The sequence below is a fragment of the Gopherus evgoodei genome, chromosome 9, assembly GCF_007399415.2.
Source record: "Gopherus evgoodei ecotype Sinaloan lineage chromosome 9, rGopEvg1_v1.p, whole genome shotgun sequence".
Taxonomy (NCBI): domain Eukaryota; kingdom Metazoa; phylum Chordata; order Testudines; family Testudinidae; genus Gopherus; species Gopherus evgoodei.
In genome coordinates, this window is record NC_044330.1 from 83,377,006 (window position 1) to 83,400,337 (window position 23,332).

Sequence of the window (23,332 nt, forward strand, 5' to 3'; positions counted from 1 at the left end):
CCTCCTTCCACAACACATTAACACACAAGACTTCCTAAACTACCATGCAGCCTTAACTGCACATACATATGAGAACTAAAAGTAGATGTCCTTTGGCAATATACTACTGGTTTGGGATTTCTTTGAAGAAATTAGAAGACCATATATCATCTTCTGTGCATGCCAGAGTTAGAACTGTACAGCAGTTTATGCAAGGAGACGTATGTTTAAATGCAGATCTGTTTTCTTCAGAGAAGTGCAAATGTGGGAATACATATACTATCCATGAGTGTGCCCTGCATTTCAGACCTGTAAAAAAAACAAAAAAAAACCCCAGGTTCCTGCCCCAAAGAGCTCACAAACGATGCGTGTGTTAAAATTAAACACAGGTTAGCTGTCGTGATCACTCTGGGATCCCTCTGAGGGCAGATTTCCTGATCAGCTGGCATTTTTCTAAAGCTGATGTATCCTTTTTGTGCTACACAAGTGTTCAAAGACATTATTTAAAACATGCTAGCTAGGTCATGTTAAAGTGTAGTGTGTTCCTAGTCTAGACGTGGCCATACCAAATAAAAAGGAGTCTGGGTGTGGGGGAAGGACTCACTCACTCAGCAGATTCCTTCGTTAGTTCTGGGGTTAAGTTCTGGGGTTAAGCGAACCTGTTATCTTAGTTGGATTCTTAGCTCCTTGCTGCTTTGTTTAACCCTTGTCAAGTCAAGTTCCAGGTAGCAGACAGAATGGTGCTGCTTGCACCGATCACTTCCAAGTCCTTTCTGAGAACCCATTCATCATGTTAGCTAGGCTTGATTATTTTAGTGCTTAAGAACTCAAGTTATTGTGTGGCTGGCCCCTGGTCTGAATATATGCCCAAGTGCCATGACAGGCTCTAGCATTTCAAATGTAGGGACTCAAGGCTGGTCCAAGCAGGGGTTTGGAGATAGGACGTGTTTTCACATGTTCTGTTCTAGCGTGCTGTTCCTGTTTCAGCTTCCTGCAGTCTCCTATGTGCTTGAGCTATGGCTGCAGTAAACCTTGTGGCTGAAGGAGCAGATTTTTTTCTTCCAGGGAGACAACTGATCTGTTTGCAGCAAGACTGGAAAACCAGCTGACTGTATCCAACAACTTAACTTTCTCTGTCCTGAGACAGAGGAAGCAGGGCTGTGCTTGGGGACACCTGCTGGGGAGAGTCCAGGCTCTGAGCTCGTGTTAGGAGCTATGCTTTCTGAGATTTTCTCTGATGTAGTTAGATAGCTGATCCCACCAGTGAATTGGATGGAGCCACATCTGCTCAGTCACACCTGCTGCTATGGTGTGCTTGAGTTGCAGAGATAGTGATCACTCTTGGGCATGTTTCTCACATAGTAAAGAGTGCCACCTCCATGCTTTGCTCTGGCCCATTCGCAAGAGCATACTTACTGTTGACTCTCTCCCACACAGCTGCGCCAGACAATTTCCACCAGCCTCTCTGTGCTCTGGGATTCCCTGTCTCCTCCTTTGGAGAACTAAGCAGGGATTATCTGTCACACTTGGATTTGCATATGTCCCAAACCACTCCCCTAGGATTTTCAGGTGGGGGGATTTGGACAGTCTGCAGTCCATCTTAGTCTTCCACTTCATGAATTCACTGTGTTGGGTGACTGCTGTTTTAAATCCATGCTCAGATGCATCATGCTAGGACCAAGGGGCAAACTACCATTTAAATCCAGCTACAGCTTCCAGCAGCATGTTTTGGGAGAATATCCCTTCTCCACCCAACACCCTTCCCTCTTCAGTTGAATTACCTTAGTGGTGTTAGAATACTCAAAGCACCATCTATACTGGGCACCACTGGAGCCAAAGGAGTAACAGGCCATTTCTAGTACTCATGCCATAAGGTCAGGTTCCACTTAAGCCTTTTGGATCTTTAAAACTCTGTATAGAGAGTCTGGATTAACCCTGCATTGGTGAGTGCACTGAGCCAGGCAGAAAGCATTGACTGGTCTCCCCCCCATCTGCCATGCTGACTGGCCTCTGCAGCCCTGTCTGCTTGCAATGGAAGCCTTTGATTTTTGGACTCTACTTCGGGGGGCCACTGAGGCCCTCCTCTTCCAGAGAGGGGACTGCTCTTTAATTTAGTTTCTCAGCTTGGGCATCTTTCTGACTCCCTGAGGCCTGCTGCCAACAGAGCTCTCCTTGTTTACCCAACTCTGAGGAATCGGTTTACAAGCCTCACAAATACCCTTTTCACCTTTCCCATCAGAAAACACCTCCCGAAACAATGAGGAAATTGGATGCTGCCACCTGATAGCTCCCAAGGAACCTGCAGAGCAAGGAATTCACTCAGCAAACAGACTTCTGTATGTGCCCTGCAAGAAGAACCACAGCGAAACCTGCCTTTATACTCTGGCCATTGAGGGCCAGCTGGCTGGCTTACTGAGACATTCAGTGGCCCAGCACGGGAGAGGCTTTGTGGGTCTCAGGGTGGGGGGTAGTAACAAGAGTTCTATCCAAAAGTCTACTCCAGGGCCTTAGAGTAAATAGTCCTCCTGCTAACGATGCAAATAAATACCATGAATGCTCCCATCCTGATGTATTTTTGAAAACTTGTGCAACTTGCTGTGCCCGTAAAGATTTATTGAACTGAAATGACTAGCCTCATCTTTCCCACAACCAAGAAAAAATTCTTAGCAGCTGTTTCAGTCTGTGCTATCTCCAGTTAATGACTAACTCCATTACCTGACTGTAAAATTAAAACTAGACATCCTCTCCACCATCTCTTGTGGTGTGGGGAGAAGGCTGGGCTGGAAGAGGAACTTCAAGGGAATCTGTGGATGTGAGAGTTGAGGGGTGGATCTCTAGTGTGGTGCTGAGGGCAACTGGGAAGGTTTTATTATCAATGATGTACCAGCCTTTGTGGCATAATCTGCAGTGGAATGGACTCCCACACTGAGCGACTGTCTGACAGTGAACAAACTGGCCCATTGCCCAATACTCCAGTCACAAAAAAGCTGGTATTTGGGGGCAGATGAAGGAGTTATTTAACCATCTCTTGTGGTTGTGAGGCTCCAAGTTCATAAAGGACTTCATTTTTCAAACAAAAGGAGATACAGCCAATCAAAGCATGATAACAGTTTCATGATTTGCATCAATTGAGTGTTTGGCTCTTTTGGTAGTAATTGGGATTATTCCAGCAGGTGCCCTCAAACTGTCCCTCAGGGCAGAAGTTTTTTTGCAGCACCCTGTACTTTTATATTTCCCTATAAATGTTTGCTTCCTCTGAAGTATGCTGGCCCCATGAAAGCCATGCAAAACTACTAAGTTATTTATTAGAGGGGTAGCCATGTTAGTCTGGATCTGTAAAAGCAGCAGAGAGTCCTGTGACACCTTATAGACTAACAGACGTTTTGGAGCATGAGCATTTGTGGGTGAATACCCACTTCGCATCCGATGAAGTGGGTATTCACCCATGAAAGCTCATGCTCCAAAACGTCTGTTAGTCTATAAGGTGCCACAGGACTCTTTGCTCCTTTTGCTAAGTTATTTTTGCGCCCTTTCCTCACAGTAGGCCTGCATTTGTTTTAAGTCTGGTTTATGGAACCAAATCTGGTGGGACCTGTAGGGAGGCTGTTGCTAACTGCATGGCTTTAGAGTGGACAGTCACTCCCAGAATACACTTGTGGGGTGGGAGTGGGAGGAGGAACACAGTGAAGAAGCGACTGCTCTACACCAGTGATTGCCCACCCCAGCCTGGTTCCTGCTGCATTCTGCGTTGCATCTCAAGATGTAGTGCCCCAGACTACCCCAAAGGGGGCAGTGTGATTTGGGAAGCCGTGGGGAAATTAAGGGGGAAATAAGTTGTGAATAGAAGGAGATGATTTCCGCTGGTACTTTGCTGTGTGGAGGAGTGCCAAGAGAACGACTGTAGCTGAGGACATGCTTCAGTCTTCTGTGGATTCTGCTTTAATTTGCTTGATTAGTCAGACTATCAGTCTGGTCATGGGACAAAGAGGCTCTCTGATCAGGGGGATCCTGCATCAAAAAGCCACGCCTTCTTGTAGAGGGATTGCATGCAGTGGGCAATCAGTGTCTGCCCTTCTCTTCACTACCTTGAAATTTGATGGGTGCCTAACAGATCCTGCGTCTTTCCTTCCCCATATTTCTATGACTCCTTTTTGTTGCAGGGATGAAAGAATATAGATATTCTATTAAAGCTAGGGTAATCGCACTTTATCTCTGAGCCTGTTTCCCCATCTGCAACATTGGGATATGTACCTTTTAAGCATCTTGAGATGAAAGATGCTGTATGTTAGTAAGAGCTGCAGTAAAGGCCTCACTTCCAATGGGAAATCTCCTTAGAAGGCCTCTCTTTAAAGAATTCTATAGTTTCGAATATAACTTTGTTAGGGCAGCCTCTTCTAGGAGCTTACTTTTATTTGTTTTGCTAGCCCTGGTCCCTTGGATGGCCACTGAAAACAGGTGTGTGTATTTTTTGTGTGTGCACTCTACCTCAAAACAAGAATAACTGAAATTGCCTGCTGGGCTGGCCTGTTCATTGGTTTCCATGGGCTGTTTAAGGAATGCAGCAGCTCAGCAGGTGCAGTGAAGGATTTGCAGTGAAAGGGTTAAGACTACAAGTGCTCTTTGGTATCATTGGCTGGGGTTAGTGGATTCCAGGCTAGGGGTTTTGTTTGTGAGTGACCTACCAAGCTCCTGGGTTCCCTTGGTGCTGCAGTTGCATGTGGCAGTGCCTGGCTTTTGCCCTTCGGTCAGTTTGGGGGATCCAAATGCAGTAATTCAAAGCAGGGAATGCTGCCAGCTAATTTAAGACTTCACTGTGAAGTCTAATGCAGAGTGCTTGCAAATTCTAAATATGGGAAGATAAAGTTAAAAGCTGCAGTTTGGGGGGAGGGGGGGAACTGGATTAAAAAATATTGGGTCTCTGTGCTGGGTCCACTCTTACTGAGAATCCTGTTTTCTGCCCTGGCTTTGCTGACATACAAGACTGTTCTCCAATTGGATGATAGCACTAATGTGCATCAGCACGGATAGGCAGCCAGAGGGTGCTCTTAGGCTTTACATGCTTGTTGTCTTCTCCCAAGTCCTTTCAATCCAAATGGCACAAGAGAGTGTAACCATGTGGGGAGGAGACATTTGTAGATCACAATCCAGGTCTTTGATTTTTCCATGGGGCCATAAGGTGGGCCCAGTCATATTTCCCAAGCTAGTCTGTACTGATTGGTGCCATTTGAGCTATATCCTGGATGGGTAGGTGGATTAGCACTTCAAGCAACTGATCTGTACTCTTATTGCTACCCTCCTACCCAATTGTAAGCGGGGGAATGGTCCCCTTACACAATGCTTTGCCACTTCTACTGTTTTCTCAGGTGCCTATCTTCCATATCTTAATCTACTTTACCCTAGCACATACTGCCTTTATTGTGGAGTTGCATGTCATGGCTCCATAGTTAAGGCTGAATTGAGTTGTGCATTTTAATGAAATGAACTCAGCCTTTTTATGTATGAAAAATACAGCTGATCCTCCCTGAGGTTACAGCACATACTCTTAGGGCACAGAATGAATTTTCTAATAATTTACAAGTAGATCTGGTCATTTAATTTTAGATCAAATTAATTTATAAATGGGTCCTTGGGGAGACTGGGCACCCTGTGTGTCGGATCCCCTCTTGAAGCCCCCCTAGCCCCGCAAGTGAGCTTACTAGAATAATGCACTCTTCAAATGTCACATGGTTAAAACTCACTACCACATTCTGTATAGGCCACATATGAATTTCTTTAGGGCTAACAGTACATTTTTTTCCCTGCTGTTGTTCACAACTGAAAAACTTCAGCAGAGCGTGAAGAATAACTTTATTTCAGAGAATTACACAAAGAACTGACCTCTTCCAAAATGTCTGCCATTTGCTATTCTCAGCAGAATGGAGACCATAAGCTACCCCTTATCAAATGTAGTTCCCACAGTTTGCCTGCTTTTCTCTGCCTCGTTATAGATTAGGAGCCGCCATCTTCCCTGAAAGCAGCTTGGGGAACTGCTATTGAAACAATAAGAGTTGGTGGCCATTTTGGAAAAGGGCATCTTAACTGACAGCAACCTGTGGTTTCAGTTTTTTTGAGAACAACAGAAGTTGACAGCCATTTTGAAAGTATTCAGTTCTTTGTGAATTTCTCTGAAGATTTTCAGTCTTTGCTTGAGAGAGAATTCTGTTATGAAAAAGTCAACAAATTCCCATTATTCCTACTTATTTAATTTTCATCAAAGCTATGTGGAAGGGGCAAATGGAGAGGGGTGATGGTTTGGGGAAATATGAGGGGAGCGGGAAGGAGAGGAAAAGTGAATGCATGTGCATATAGGCATGTGGGGGACAGGACATGAGGCAAAACGGGTATAGTTGGTGCTTGGTGGCTATCTGATGCTGGAAAGCAGATGTAAACCCAGTTTCCCTGGCCACTATGGTTTTGGCTGATTTACATTGCTTGAGTGAAATAAAGCAGCTACAACAGGGGTCGGCAACCTATGCCCCATGAACCGGATCTGGCCCACCAGCTGTTTTAATTGGGCCCTCAAGCTTCCGCTGGGGAGTGGGGCCTAGGGAGTGGCGCTGCAGTTGGGGAGCAGGGTCAGAGACTGCTCCGTGTGGCCCCTGGAAGCAGCAACATGGCCCCCCTCTGGCTCCTATGCATAGGGGCAGCCAGAGGACTCCACTCTGCATGCTGCCCCTGAAGCTCCCATTGACCGGGAACCATGGCCAGTGGGAGCTGCAGGGGCGGTGCCTGCTGACAGGGCAGTGTGCAGAGCCTCCTGGCTGCCTCTCCACATAGGAGCCAGAGAAGGGACATGTTGCTGCTTCTGGGAGCTGTTTGAAGTAAGTGCTGCCTGGAGCCTGTGCCCCACCCTCCTGCCCCTCCACGATCCACCTTCTGCCCTCCACACCCCTCAATCCCAGCCTGGAGCACCCTCCTGCAATCCAAACCTCTCATCCCAGGCCCCAAACCCCTGCCCCAGCCCTGATCCCCCCCCTTTTCCTGCCCTCCAAACCCCTTCATCCCAGCCTGGAGCACCCCCATACACTCCAAACTCCTCATCCTCAACCCAGAGCCCCCTCACCCACACCCCAACCCAGAATCCCCACCCCAATTTTGTGAGCATTCATGGCCCACCATACACTTTTTATTCCCAGATGTGGCCCTCTAGCACCTCCTGAGCTAGAGCAAAGTGATGGATCTGGATATAACTCTGAAAGCTGAAAATCTTAAGTGTTCAGGTACATACTGTATATTTTCAATCATTAGAAATATCACGTGGTTTGATTAGTAATTTCACATATGAACAGCAAATACGAAACTCAGAGAATGTCACTGAAGAAATTCCTAGCTAAAAGCTATGCTAAGACTGAGTGTGTAAGTAAGTACTTCAGGGTATATTCATTACAGTGGTTTTGCGATTATCCTCAAGAAATAAAAAGGTTCAAACTATATTAGAAATCCAAACACGTTGAGGTATGGGATGCAGTTAGGGCACCCAAAAAACCTTAACTCTGTCCTATAGTGATATAGAGGAAATATAAAAATCAAAGGTAATGTCTTCATAACTCAGTTTAATCTTGTTTGAGACCACACCCTGTTACACTCTCATCATAATTATACGGCTATTGCATGGTGCCATTTGGGTAGATAGGGTATTGTTGAGGGGCTTCGTGTCACTGCAAAGACCCCTCTGGAGAAAGAGTTATGCTGGGGTCCCACTGAGGTGGGAAATATGTAGTGTTCTTCCTCCTTTGCCCCAAAACCAAGGCGTCTGCTTTGCTTTGTCTGTAGCTTTCTGTTTGGAATCTTTTGGTTAGGAAGGAGCCGGCAGAGGCTGAAGTAGGGAATTTGAGTCACTCTTGGTTATCGTGCCGGAAAATGTGTGAGTCAGACTAACTTTGGAGAGGTGGATGTTAGATCCTGCTTCCTCCTGGGGTGGAAACCTGTGTGTGTTCAAGCGTTTACTTGTTGGATCAAATGTGCACACGTGTGGCCTGTCACAGGGTGGGTAAAGAAGGGGCAGTTCTGTACAAGATGTAAGCATGTTCAGGGGATTGCCTCAGAGCTCAGATGGTGGGTGGGCAAGCCTTTATCACTTGCAGCACCTTGGAAAAAGCATTCTGGCTAGCAGACAAGTGGCATAGCTGTGAGGTGACCTCTCTGAGGGCCAGATCTAGCTTACCTGCCAGCAGCTCTGATGAGTTGGAACACAACTGCATCATTCACTTCATGCCTTGTGAGGCGCTGGAAACTCTAGTGCAATAGCCATTTTCCCCACCTTCTTTTCTTCTCAGTATTTGCAGTTTACAGTGACAGAGCTCAGTCACTTAGATGTTAAGTTTCCTGCCCTTTTAAGCTTACTGTGTATCTTTTGTTCTAGGAGTCATAGCTTTTATTAAATTTCATTACTTCCCCACAGCTTACATGGTAAAAGTGCATCAGCTAAACTGATATGTGCTATTGGTTTGGAATCAGACAGGTGAGAGAAACTCAGTAGCTAACAAGTTCCCAGTAGCTTAGCTGTAGGTCCCCCATAAGGCCCATGGGAAGTCAGCCACCCGCTGGAACTCTGACTTGGCAGGTTAAGTTCCAGCTGCTGCGGAGCTCTAGCTGCTGGGAAGAGTTTGGGCAGATACGGATACAATGCAAATTACTGAATCAAATTCTATGGGGTGCTCTTATCAAAAGTAAATGTCCCTGCTGCCCCATAGCCTCACCCTGTTTTGTTGGGCTAGTTGAGGGGGCGAGGGGGAAGGGAGGGCAATGGCAATTAGAATCAGGATACTCCAGTCTCTGAAGCAGTAGATGCAGGTGAGATCTGTCTTTTGCCTTAACTGCAGCTAGAATGTAACTTGGAATCTTCGCCAAGAGGGTGTGGGCTCAGACTTCATCTTGCCTGCCTGCCTCCTCTAAGCTTGGCCTGTAAATCCTCTCTGTGGAGCTCACGTGATGGGAATTTTGAAGACCAGGCTGCTGGCTCTGGCTTCAGCCCTTTGACTTCTTGCTAAGACTTGTTTGAGAGCCACAGAACAGGTTGATCTTGTATGTCTGATCTTGTTTCTTTGACGCCTGTAGTTTTGACTTGTGCAAATCTCTTTGGGATGGAGGAGGAGAGAATAGAACCTGGGCATATACTCAAGAGTGATGTCTTCCGGTTAGCAATTTGGTGGGGGAAGGAATTGATTAAATCTGGGAGGGGCAGGAGAAATGAATGGAGATGTAGCCCATCTTTAAACTCCATCCAATTCTCAGAGCACCCATATTACATCAGATTACATGGCTACACAGCAGAGAAAAATGTTGGTTAATATATGTTCCTAGGTTATCGTCCATCAAGGAGAGATTATGCTGCTTATGCTAAATAGATGTCCTGCCCCTCCTCTCTCTGTTGCCTCAATTCTCTAATTGCTGTTTAAAATTCAGATGAGTAATTGCCGTGTAATAATGGAGCCTGAGTATTAGCCACATTGCTTTCTTTCCTCTTGCTTGGTAATGGTCTGCCTTCCAGCCCTGAATAGCTTTTACCCTCCTTGCCATTTTCTGTCCAATCCTCCCTTGGGCATGCTGCGAGTTTAGGACTTTGAGGCAACTGCTGTGTTGGCAGGAGACACCCTGCTGAATTAGAGTTCTTCTTCCCTTCCCTATTCAGCAGTAAAAATACCATTGGTAGTGAGGGTGTGGGAGGGAGCTCTTCACACTCGCCAGTTCTCATCTCCCCCACCCCCTCACACTTAATCCTCCTCCTCTAAATGAAACCCAGTGGCAGAACCACATCTTCCCAGTCATGGAAATCTGGACAAGGTACTCTTCCCTTCACCCAGCAGGCTGTCTGTGTTCTGCTCCTGGGCACAAAGAGCACCGTCTTTACAGTACTCCACTCCATGAAGACAGCAAGTGGTCCCAGCAGCAACAATGTCGTTCTCTCCTAGGCTAACCACTGTGCTACCCATATTGTGGCTTATCAAGATTTGGGAGTGGCGAGAGATTGAGACTTCTCCCTGGCAGCTGTGTGAGACTGACTGTTCAGGAAGGTTAGAGTGAGGAGAATGAGGGGCTGTCACCTGAGTCTCCATTTAAAAATAGACTGGACCAAACCCTGGATAATGTACTGTAAGCAGCAAACCGGCAGTGACCCTGGCATTGGGGATACGTGTCTGAATGTGGGGGTGGAAGGGAACCTTCAGATAACGGCAGTTTCCGCCCTCACTGCAGGCATTTGTCATGAGAAGGAAAACTCGTTTAATCATAAAAAATGTTTTGTGGCATGGAAATGGTGGGAGTTTTACCTGGGGCAAGTTCTAGGTTTCCCTCTAGGAGGGAGGGGGACACAGTTCTGGTCAGGATGAAATCTGTGAATATTGCCCCAGCCAAGCAGAAACTTGTAGCTGCCCTGGTGCACAATGTGGAGCTTCCCTGCTCATCTGCATCCAAATAGGGCACATGAATCTAATCTTTTATTCTCTTTCCTCTCTAGATTCGTGGCTGGTAAAGGGCTGGTCATCTACCCGGAGATCGGGGACAAACTGGACATTATCTGTCCCAAGGCGGAGCTTTCCAGACCTTATGAATACTACAAGCTGTACCTGGTGAAGCGGGAGCAGGCAGAGTCCTGCAGCACTGTCATGGATCCCAATGTTCTGGTGACTTGCAACCGGCCAGAGAAGGAGATCCGCTTCACCATCAAGTTCCAGGAGTTCAGCCCCAACTACATGGGCCTGGAGTTCCAGAGGCAGCAGGACTACTTCATCACATGTGAGTTCTCCCCCTCCTCTTCCTCATTACCTCAGCTTACAGCTGTCTTTCCATGTACTTTCAATGGCCTGATGTTTGTTCCCTCATTAAATTTCCTTGTAGTAGTTTTCTGGGCCAATGCTAGGGCATATCTTCACTTCATCACAAGAGGGCATACTTCATTGTCTTGCTTAGAGGATCAAGAGGAGGCTTACAGACACGTTTAGTACGTAGGGACGTGTTTCTGATTTGGGCCCTGCTCATGGCTGACACATATGGAAACTGTCCTTGCCCCGTCCTGTGGGAGATCAAGGAGAAGGGAACAGTGGTGAGGAGTGGATTGTAAGCTGCCTCTTGGGTTAGTGTATGGTTCTTATCCTGCCAGTGTGCTTTGTAATTAAGTACCCCTCATCTTCCCTCCACTCCCCTCAAAAAAACACAGCACACCCTTGTTTAGTTAAAGGGGCAGGGAGTATTTTCTCAAATTCCAAATGGACCAAGAAGGGGGAAAAGCCATGTTCAGTGACTTCTTTGCAGCCTCCTTGAAGCATGTGTTCAGTGATCTCTTTGGGGCTGGAAAGAGGTCAGTGTGTGAGACCTTTTTTTAAGGGCTTGTTCTGGAAGTAGGAAGAACTTTGTAATTAATGGATCTCAGGATAACAGTGAGAAATTGGCCCAGTGTAGGAAACAGCTGTTCAGTTTCCCTTCTGGACAGAAGTTAAAATTAAGCATGTTGGCTGCTTGGAGCTGCCTTTGTTGAAATTAATCACAAAGTTGCCTGGAGAAGCAGCCCTTGACAAAGGATCTTGGCATTTAAGCAAAACCTACTTGCAACATTACTGGTACTGCCCTAGTTTTAACATTGTTTCATTGCTTCATAAAAGATGTCCAGGGGAAAGGACTGAGGTTCTCCAAAGCCTGGAGGTCCTCACAGACTCAGGAAAGTAACCATGTTGGATGCGTCCATCTGATCATGCCTCTTCATTGCTGTTAGAAGGAGGAGACGCCCCTACCCCTGTATAGATAGGACTTTTTGATCTGCCCTGAAGAAGGGGAAGGGTTTCTTTCCATATGTTGACTTTTTTTTTTTTTTTTTTTAATGTATGCAAGGGCACTGCAGTCACCTCATCTCCTGCAGTCAGTTTGGTCATGTTGGGGGTTCAGTGTGCTGTGTCTGGAATCTGTTAGCTAGGCTTCTCTTTCTTCTTTCTTTTCTCCTGTGGATTCCCCTGAACCTTGCTGTTTCCACTCGACTTGGCACACTGCACTATAACCCAATAGCAAGAAAGCAGGAAAAGGGCACAGCAGCCCCGCCACAATTCATCTGTCACCTCATGCATCGTTGGCTCCCCATTTGCTTGCTTGCTGTCACATGCTGCTAACTTGCCAATCAGCAGCCTGAACCAAAGGTCAGCCTGTGGTGCCAGAGTTGAGCTCAGAGACATGTAATTGGGCACGTCTTATTCAGCAATCTATTTTAGCCCTCATATCTCATCTTAGCAGTCAGTGGGGACAGAGTCTACCAGAGCAACATGAACTGTATGCTACAAGTACCTCAATTGCCTGGTTACAATGACTACCTTTGTGGTAGGTGCTTACAGGCTCTTCATGGGGCTGTGCTGCTCATCTTAGCTAGCCAGATCCAAATCTTCCAGGAGAGTCTGCATTTGCTTTTGGTTAAATTGAACAGAACCTGGTGCCCAGAGAGCAGTAGAGATGGGCACAAGTTACAAGATTCAGAGCCAGATACAGATTTTCAGACAAATCCACTTTTGAGACTCTATGAATCTAGACTTTGGCTTGGGCCCATCTTGAATTCTTGGTAGGAGTAGAGGCTGGTGTTGGAACTTATAGAAAGTTGGCACTGTTGATGTGACTAGCAAGCAGAAACTGAACCGGTCATCTGAATGTGCAGAGTGTGATGTCTTTGCAGCCGTGGTTTGTGCTGGGAGGGCCTCAAACAATTCATCTACAACCAGCTCGTTATGGTTTAATTTTCAAGAACGATTCAAAGTTAGGGGTGGAAGAAACCAGATATTGGCAAGTCAGCGTCACCAGTTTCTTTTACCTGCCTTCCTCAATCTCTCCTGAGAATAGGGGGTCAGAGAATCTACCCCTGCTACGCCCTGTTGTTGGGTAGATCAGCTGATGTCTCCCAGCTCAGCACTACACTTGTTTGGTGAGGCCTAAGGTTTGGGAGTCAGTGATGAGACTCAGTTTCTCCTCTTTTCCGTTGTTATAAGGGTGCCAAGAGGAGTCAAAGGGTTTTGGAAACAATGATAGAAACAGCTTTAAAACAGGACGTTTTTGGTATGGGGGTGGCAGCGTTGAGAGTTGTCCTTCCTAATTTTTCCAACAGCAAAGTAGCCTGCCACTTGATTCCCTGACTAATTTTCATCTTCACTCCCAGCTGCAGGTTCTAGACTGGGATTGTGGTTCCATTGTCTTACTCTAAATTAACTCCCCTACCCACCCAATCACACATGCACATGCTGTATACACATGCTTCTTAATTCCCAACCATCACTTGCTTCTGCAGGATGTTATTAGAGCCTTGAATGGAAAATCAAAAGCTCATTCCTGGGGCCCCCATCATGTGCAGCCAGCCATTGCTGCTGCATGCTGTCAAGGGGCCCAAACGCAGATTGCCCTCTCCAGCATGGCAGCTGTCAATCTCAGCTAGATCACACCTCAGTCCTTTCCACAGCTTCTCAGCCAAAGGAAGATCTGATTGAGCTACAAGTTTCCCTGCAGTGGGCAAAAGAGGAGGGAGTTGAGGGGGCTAAATGCAAAGGAATGAGTCAGACTTTCATATCCCGAGCAAACATCTTGAAGCACTCGGTCACTAGTTTCTCCATGTTAAGGGTCACTGCAGGTCAAGTTCAAGCAGAAGTCGACTCTTCAAACTAATGAGGATTGAAAGCAGGGGTCCTAACCGGGGCCTCTGTGTTACCCCCCATGGGACATCAGGGATTCTTGTACCAGAGCTAACTCAAGCAGTTCAGAGCAAGAAAGCCACCAACCTCTGGCGGGTGGGGGGAAGACTGAACGACAATTCATGCACCAGAACAAGCCCCTCTAGCTCAGAGGTTCTCAAACTGGGGGTTGGAACCTCTCATGGGGGTCATGAGGTTTTTACATGGTGGGTCATTAGCTGTCAGCCTCCAACCCAAACCTTGCATTGCCTCCAGCATTTATAATAGTGTTATAAATGAAAAACACTTTTTTAATATATATTTAAGGGAAGGGTTGCACTCAGAGGTCTGCTATGTGACGAGTCACCAGTACAAAAGTTTGAGAATCACTGCTCAATGGTTCCCAAACTTTTTAGTACTGCAGTTCCTTTTCAGATCTTTTAAAACGTGATAGCTCCCCAGAACCAATGCTGTTACTTAACTGCCTTGGGACATTTGATCCAAGTGTTCTGGACAGTAGATTCAAGAGGGACATTGGCGTTCTGGTGACTTTTCAACTTTATTTAACTATATACAATTTAATTATATAATCCAGTCTAATCCAGGTGTCTCAAACTATAATTTGAAAATATGAATTGTTTGGCATGTTCAGGCACAGCTTAAGATTTTTAGTGCGAAGAACAGGCCTGTCTCGAAGTGCACAGTAGGGCAGTGTTTGGTTGAATCTCTTAAGGGTACCAGAGTTTCCAAGTTGAAATGATTTCTGAGTTTCGCTTTCACAGAAATTGTTGCTGAAAATAGAGACTCTCAGAGATAACTGGAAGTGAATGAAAGCAGCACTTCATGGATTTATCACTGAGTTCATCTTATTCTCCTTTAATGTAAATCCAGAATTCCTGATTCTTTTAAATTTGAAAATGTGGTCTTCTATGTGTGATCATTTGGTAATTCTAAGATTTTCTTGAGCCAAAATACTTGATCTTGAAATGGAATCAACTGTTACCAAGAACGGTTTTCGAATCCAATTGGCATCTGAAGGTGCATGTTCAACCCCAGGAAAATATTCAGCAAAATGGGAGTACAGTCCAAGCAAATTAGTTTAACATTTGGCCTTTAGTAGCATTTTGATCGCTTTTACCTTGTTCTTTTTTAAAAGTCTGATAACAGTGAAAACATCTTGGTAACTCATTTTTCAATGTGGCATCTCCAGAAACAAAATTTCTTCATTAATCCCCTGATTTTTCTTTGATATCTAATGTGTTTGTATTCTGACCTGAACATGTTAGATTTGCCAGTGAAGTCCACCAGCTCACATCATCCTGAAGTCCACACTTCACATGTAACCTTCAAAGCTTGTTTTCCCTAGCAGGAAAATCCTGATTTTTGTCATGCAATTCAAAGGTGCCTTGTAAAACTTTTCCATGTGACAACCATCTGACTTCACTGTGAAACAAAAGCTACGTGTGGTCAGAATCCATCTCTTCGCACAGCATATTAAAACATATTCCGTGCCCAGGATTTTACAAAATTGACAGTTTTTATAACAATGTTGAGGGCCTTGTGTACTTCAAACTGCAGCTTCTTTGATGCCAAAGCTTGGTGATGAGTCATGCAGTATGTCCAAACTGCTGCTGGTGCCACTTCTTTACTCACGCTGCAACCTCACTGTTCTTTCTGGTCATAGCTGCCCCACAGACATGGCATAGTTAAGATCTTCGTCCACTACAGATTTGAAGATCTTTAATATTTCCCAGACAGTGTTTCAGTTGGTCTGTCTTTGTAAAATAAACATTTTTAAGCTATTGTACCTGCTTTGACAAATCTCACATAACACAGAAGGTAAGCCATGTTGGCTGAGTCTGTGGATTCATTAAGGTTCAGTGCAAAATATTTACTCTTCTTAACTTACTCTATCAGCTGGTCCTGGGCACTTTCTGCAAGGTCATCAGTGCATCAATGGAATTATTATTTGACACAGGAATGTTTTTTAGTGCCATTGTTGCTTGTTACCCAGTCATAATTTTACGTATTTTGGGGATAGAAGTAGATGGGTCTCACAGATGGTGTGTACTTATTTGTATTTTGCAGTTCACAAGGCCGCAGTGTAAGATGCTTTTAAAGAACAGTTGCTTCTTCAGATCTGACTTTTTTGCTGCTTTAAGTCTTTTCCTTTCTGAAGGAAAACACTGCAGTTCTTATTTACGAATTCTGGATGTTTGGATTCTAAATGTCTCTTAATTTCTCTGACTTCATACTTTCTTTCACTAACCTTTGAAAAGAAATCACACATTGTGGTTGTAGACTTTTTGCCATATTATTGAGAAGCGAAAATCCAAATATAACACAGCTATCATTGTGCTGTCTATTTTTTTCCCCTTTTCTGTTTAACTTAATTAAAATCATCTTCAGTCAATTGTTTACCTGTAGGCTTAGCACTTGGTAAAAATTGTTCTGTTATAAAGATAAGATGCACTGTCTCTCCCTAAGCCTCCTTCCCCTCCCTGCTAGAGCAGGTGCTGCTGCTGCTGGCACCAGGAGCCTCTCTGTGTCCTCTGCTTTAGCAGGGAGCTTTCAGTACAGAGATTTCCCACCAACTGCTTCCCCCAGCGGGAAGTCTTCCTGCTGAAGGCCCCCTGCAGGGGCAGAGACCACAGAGAGGATCCCAGTGCCAGCAGCGGTATAAGACGCAGACCCACAGGTAAGACGCAGGTGATTTTTATGCCTAGTTTAATACTCTTAATTAGAAAAAAGCAAACAGCATATTGATGACATCTTTTCTGAGATGCTCGTGGCTGCCCCAGGTAGCCATGTCTTAGTTTGGGAAGCACTGCGCTAGCTTAACATCTTGTACTCCCAGAATCGGAATTGATAAATACTTTGATTTCCATTCTCTGCTACTGATCCTTTCCAAACTCTGAAAGGAAAATGCTCTTGCTCTTGACACAGATTAATGAGAGGAAACCAGAGAGTGGGGGAGTGGGTCTTATATTTTTCCCTCCCCTTTTTTTGGGTGGAGGGGAAGATGAAGATTTTTGAGCTTCTGGATTTCACAAGTTCAAGGAATTTACTTGGTGTTTCATATCACAGAAGCACATTGCTTAAATCTTTTGCCTTTAGCTCTAAATGGCTATTTTTTCCCCACAAACAATGATGGGAAAGTGTGCTGCAAAATTTAAACACTGTTCATGAAGGAGGAATGACTTTGAGCTTGTCTGCCATCATGCAGGCAGGATCCGCCTTGGCTTTGCCAACACATCTGTATCGCTCCAGCTCTTCCAGACCTGGGCCCCTCTGCAGCTCTGCCAGTATCCCTCAATCCTGACCTGTTGCATCACCTGTTGCTATCGTACAGTCTGCTGTTTTCATAATCTGAGCACATACATCAGTCAGGAATTAGGCTCAAGTTGTTAAACTGATTTAATTTTGACCTAACTGGAGTCTTACACAAAATTTGAATCATGTATCAAAGAAAAAACTGTCTCATCCTACTTTCTACCAATGTCTGGGATGGCCTCAGAGACCTTTATAAAATCAGGCTTTACCTGCAAGTAAGTGCAAGTGGTAAATATAGCTTCCTGGCTTCTGGCTTCTTAATCTGTTGTTGCATATCCCAGTAGCTTGCATCTGCTACAAGAGCTTTCTTGCAATAGAAGAATGTTGTGGAGCGTGGGAATTGGGGCTTTGCCTCTCAGTGGAAGTAAGATTTTGCCAGTGCCTCAGAATGCTGTTTAAAGGGCCTTCGCTTAATATGCTATTTCCCCTGCTCCAAGGGCCCCTATCAAGGGAGTTAAGGAATCTGGGAAGCCCTAAGCCTGACACCCCCTCTGGCCCTAACACCATTTCTGACTTTAATTTCTCTTGACTTCTCCAATCTTTGAAGCAGCCTCCTTGGCTCCAGGATTGTGTCTGCTGTGAACTGACCTTTGGCCCGTGGGTGGGCTGAAGATGCTCCTGTGATCTGGCTGTACCTTCTGCCGAGAAACCCCAGGAACTCACTCTGCCAAGGAATAAAATAGCCAAAAAAACAAAGTCAAAAGTCTCCCATGCAGACCACCCACATGTTGTCTTTTTTTTTTTTTTTCCTTTCTTTCTTTCAAACTTGCCTTGAGACACAAAAGGTTTTTTCTTCCTTTTCATTTACTGGTGGCTTTAAGCCTTAGGGAAACTGTGTTCAAACGGAAAGGAGCATGGACAGCAGCACGACGTGAGCTGCCCAGGCACTGGCTTCCCAAGGCCAGCTGGAAAATCCTCGCCATTGGAGCGAGATAGCTTCCTGGGGTTCATCCTCATTCAGTGGCTGCTCCCCCTTCTTTTCCCCCCTCACAGCCGCATTGGATATGCCAAGCTTCGTTTAGGGCCACTTTCATCATCTGGGGGCTCTGCCTAGCCCTGAACTTAGACTGCTTAGCAATCCAAAAGGCCTTTGAAAGCTAACGTAACCTCTCTCCATCCCCTCAGACTCCCAGCGCCAAGCTCTTGAATGCCATTTTAAGGCTTTCATTAAAAGCATCTTTTCTCTAAGAGTTAGGCAGAGAAGAAGATTCCTCTCCTAATCCTTTTCTGAAAGAATAAGGCATGAGAACCCTCGTCTGTGTGTCCACGCTTTGGCCAAAGTCTCTTGGGGGCTGAAACAGGAGAGTAGCACCTTGAGCTGAGTATCTTGGGCCCAACCTGTAGCACTGGAGCCTTGAGAACAAACATGAACCAGGGATTTTTTTTTAATTCCCACTTTGTTCTGTAAGTGCTTCAGTAAGTAGATGGCACAACACTTCTGCATGTTGGGGACTTGAGTTTATGGGATGTTGGATTTCTGTTGAGGGGTGGAAAGGGGCATGCAGCTCTTCAACATCTGCAAACAAGTGGCAAGTTCCCAACTGGTGTAGGTGTGGGAAGATGCCTTGGCAGGAAGTCCTTTGTCGTCTTGTGTCCTGTCCTCTCCATGCCAAATCACCCTAGTTTCCACAGGGCAGTAATGTATGAGTGGAAGCTGTTCTGACTCCTCTAGTCATTGGTCAACGCTTCTAGCAGGTGGCTTTTTGGGAAGAGTTGAAGGGTGTGGCCTCAGTAGCTGTGATTTTCCCCCTCCCATCCCTTCTGGTAGAGGATGCACAGACAAGAAACACATCTGTTCTAACACGCCTCCATGTGGCCAGTGGGAATACACTAGGAAGTAGGAATGAAAGAAGGGGACCTCCTTGGGGTTCTGTGTGGGGATTATGGTAGGTGGTTTGGCTCTGAAGGAGGAGAAAATTCCTCAAAAGGCCATACCCTACAGTAAAGCATACACCACTCACATCAGCTAACAGCAGAATGAAAGATACGGGTGCAGATTTGCTTGTGGCATTGCTAATTTCCCCTGTCCCAATCCCTTTCTCTATTGTAACTGGAAGGTAGGACGTGTAATCCAGTAGTGATTAACTTCTGTCTTCTACTTGTAAGAGAATCCAGACAGGGAATCAGTCAGATGTGGAGGGAAGTGTAGGATCCAAAGGAAGCTGTAGCAGGGTATGACCATCTTGGTTCTAGCTGCGCAGCAGCTGGCTCTGAATAACATTTTTACTACTAAAGTCCCAAAGAATGGATTAGCAAACAGCCCCTACCATGCAAATGTTTGGTAAACCAGCAGAGGGGTTAGATTCTGCTGCAGGAGCCTAAGGCAAGTACTAGTGCAGGGTTCGGCAGCCTTTCAGAAGTGATGTGCCAAGTCTTCATTTATTCACTCTAATTTAAGGTTTCACATGCCAGTAATACATTTTAATGTTTTTTAGAAGGTCTCTCTCTGAGTCTATATATAGACTCATAGACTCATAGACTCTAGGACTGGAAGGGACCTCGAGAGGTCATCGAGTCCAGTCCCCTGCCCTCATGGCAGGACCAAATACTGTCTAGACCATCCCTAATAGACATTTATCTAACCTACTCTTAAATATCTCCAGAGATTATATAAATAAACTAGTGTTGTATTGTAAAATAAACAAGGGTTTCGAAATGTTTAAGAAGCTTCATTTAAAATTAAATTAAAATGTTGATCTTACACCACGGGCCCGCTCAGCCCACTGCTGGTCTGGAATTCTGTTCACCTAGGCCGGCAGCAGGCTGAGTGGGGTGTGTGGCCAGGACCCTGGCTGTCAAGGGTCTGGCAGCCAGAACCCCAGATCGGCAGTGGGCTGAGTGGCTCAGCCCACTGCCGCTCAGGGGTTCCATCCGCTGGCTCCTGCCAGCCGGGATCCTGGCTGCTGGACCTGCTCAGCCCGCTGCCGGTCTGGGGTCCCGGTCCTGCCTACGTCCAGTGGGTACCTACCTTCTCCCTGGTTCTGGCCCATTCTCTTCCTCTCTCTGCACTGAGCTGAGGGTGGGAGTGCACTGAGCACAGGGCTGGGGGTGAAGGGCCTGGCCAGGAGCTAGAATGAGGGAGGGGGCTCAGGGTTGGGGCAGGAGGTTTGGGTTTAGGGCACTTACCTGGGCGGCTCCCATTTGGTGTGAGGGCAGCAGGTGGGATATGAGTGTGTGTGTGTGCGCGCGCAAGAGCTCTCGTTTGGTGCTCAGGGTGGGGGTGAAGATGGGGGGGTGCAAGAGTCAGGATGTGGGGGGGTGCAAGAGTCAGGGCAGAGAGCTGGGGGCATGTGAGGGGGGTGCAGGTGTCAGGGCGAGGGTGGGGGGCTGGGTATGTGTGGGGTTGCCAGAGTCAGGGCTGGGGTCGTTGGGGGGGGGTGAAAGAGTCAAGGAGCAGGGTGCGGGTGTATGAGGGGGGCACAGGGCTTGGGTCACGGGCCTGGGGAGTGTGCAGGGCACAGGGCTTGGGTCATGGGCCTGGGGAGTGTGTGGGGCTCAGGGCAGAGGGCTGGATGTGTGTGTGTGGGGGGGAGGGTCAGGGCAGAAGACTGGATGTATGTATGGGGGGGGTCAGGACTAAGGGCAGGGGGCTAGGGTGTGCGGGGGGCGGGCCAGGGCAGGAGCCTGGGGTGTGTGTGCCCCTATTCCACCCACCCCTCCCCCAAGGCCCTGTCCCTACTGCTTCTCTGCAGACCCCGGGACTGCCAAGCCCCCTCCCCTAACCACCCTGCCCAGAATCCCACCCCCTATCCAACCCTCCCTGTCCCCTGACTGCCCCCAATCCGGATCCTTTACCATGAGGCTCCTAGCAGCATGTTCTGCTCCGCGCAGAGCCAGACATGCTGCCTCGCAGGAGCAGGCAGCCCCGCCCCTCAGAGCGCTGTGCGCACAGCAGCAGGGCTCCAGGGGAGGCGGGAGCATATCTGCCTCCCCGCGGAGCCAAACACTGCCCTGTGGGAGCACGCAGCCCTGGCCCCCAGAGCGCTGCATGTGTGGCGGCAGGGCTCCAGAGGAGGGGGAAAGCGGGGGAGGGACTGGCGGCTCGGGAGCACTGAACCCGTGGCTTGCCGCACAGGGAGAGTGGGGCCATTTGCCCACCCCTGCAATAGGATGTGCCTGGGCACACTTGGCACACCCTGTGCGCATGCCTATGATCTGCCCCCACGAGTGGGAGGGCGGAGAAGAGCGGGCCAGGCTGGGCAGGATTTTTAATGGCCCACTGCTCTGGCAGGCAGAAGCGTGCCATTAAAAATTGGCTCACATGCCGTCTTTGGCACGCATGTCATAGGTTGCCAACCCCGGTACTAGTGCTTTGGTTTACTATTACACATTGATTACATCACTTGGTTTGGGAGACTATATTCCACAGCATAAGAGATTTCACTCTCAGGAACTTTTATATTCAGTCTAAATTGTGTCTTGTTAACTCCAGCCCACCTCACCTAGTTGCACCCCTGTGTCACACTAAATAATTTCCTCGCTCGTATTTACACCCTTCAAATATTTGTAGATTCTTATGGTTTCTTCCTCCAGTAAACACAAGGACAGCTTTTCAGTTTTAGTTTTTATCTTACTAACGTACTTCAGGTATTAATTTATTTTTTCTGCTCCTCTGAATTTGTTCCAGTTTGGAAATCTCTGGTAATGAGGTGCTCAGAAATAAGTGTACTAATTCAGGTGTTTTGGCACCAAAGCTCTGTAGAGAGAGGAAATACTAGCTCTGTCCCATGATGCAATGTCTTTGTGGATACAGCCCAAAAATGCATCGGCTTCGTTTGTTATCACATGCATTTATAGGGAGATGGACTAGAGATGTCCTTTTGTTATGTTCATGGCATGCTCTCAGAGAAGTGAGATAGAAACATCAAATATTCTTGTTGGAAGGTTCCAACATACATAATGCTGTTTTCATCCTTCGAATCCAGAACGAGAACACACAGTAACCAAAAGCAGACAGGACAAAGCAGGCTGTTCTATTAGGCAAAGAGACACAACTCACCCTACCTTGCTCGAGACCAGGTTGTCTGCAAAACTGACTGCTAATCCCGGATCACATACTTTTCTACAGATTCCGGAGTCTGCAAGTGAGGCTAGGAAAAATCCCATAGCCTTTGAAGTGATAGATTACAATTTGGATAATTTTCAGTGTACTGCATCTTTTCAGTCTGTAATGTCTCTCAACTGTAGAAGTATTTGTTTAATTTGCTTTCCGCTTTCACCCTATCTGTTTTTAGTGTAGTGATTTCCGGAGGAATTGTGCTTGGTGTTGAACAGTGTCAGACAGTTCTTGGTCAGATGCAGGCCTCTTTCAGCCTTTGTTATTTTCCAAGTTTGCTTATCCCTCAAATACTTGCGTTTGGGATTATATTGTTCTAGAAGTATTAGCTGCATTTCCCCAGATTAAATCTCTTGGTTTCTCCTTTATGTATGAATGTCTTAAGTACTTGTGTATTATATATTTGTCCTCACTGGTGTTTACAGCTTTTCTCAATTTAGTCGTAAATGTAATTAATGTGTTTTACCTTCTCTTGTATTGGTTCACAAAAATTTTAATCAGCTCCTTTAGCATGTTAGGATATGGTTCGTCCAGAAAAACTCATTATGTTTACATTTTTTCCCAGGTATTTATCTATCTGTTTTTAATCAATAGTTAACCTGTAAACATCTTACTTCTCTTAACGCTTTTAGCTAACATGAACAGATTCTTCTTTTATGCTTCCCTAATCTTTTTCCCCTGTAAGACTTAACTAATTTTGTATTCTAGTTCAGTTGCCTCCACTTGTTTCTATTTCCTATACTTTTTTCCTAGCTTTTTTCCTCCCGAATTTTAAGCCAACCCCTCATGAAGCCACTTGGGTCATTCTTCTTTTTTTCAGACAAATTGTAGTCTCTACCTTAATGATGTCCTAAGAAATCCCAATATTCTGCACTTTCACATTTCGGTACTACTTCCCATCACATCTCTCACTAAATTGTTTAACTTATCCCAGATTTGCTATCCTGAAAAATTAATACACAAAATGAAGTAATGTCGGGGTATCCATTCTTTCCTGTGGTGATGTAAGTGGTTCCCAGTCATTGATACCAATCTTGTGTATTATTCTCAATTGGTTTTTCCTTTTCAGCATTGATCTGGGTGGTTTCTTCTTTGTCTGGAGTCTCTGGAATACAAAGTAGTCTTTTGTACCTTAAGTACATTTCATGTATGTTTAACTGTTGGAGATCACAAACAGCTATCTGGGTAGTTAAAATTCCCCATGAGAGTTGCATTGCAACTTTGAGTATTTCTAGAGTTGAGCCAAGAATGTTTGTTCTTGGTTTTTTACAGCCCAGATGTTCTGATGCCTTTTGTT

General features: G+C 46.0%; 1 protein-coding gene across 1 annotated transcript in view; it reads left to right on the forward strand.

Moving 5' to 3' along the window:
• The window catches only part of EFNB1 (ephrin B1), a 135,336-nt gene that overhangs the window by 74,242 nt on the left and 37,762 nt on the right, over positions 1 to 23,332 (forward strand). The window contains exon 2 of the mRNA XM_030576397.1: positions 10,475 to 10,752. Within this exon, the coding sequence (XP_030432257.1) occupies positions 10,475 to 10,752 (278 nt within the window). The remainder of the gene's footprint in view (positions 1 to 10,474; positions 10,753 to 23,332) is intronic.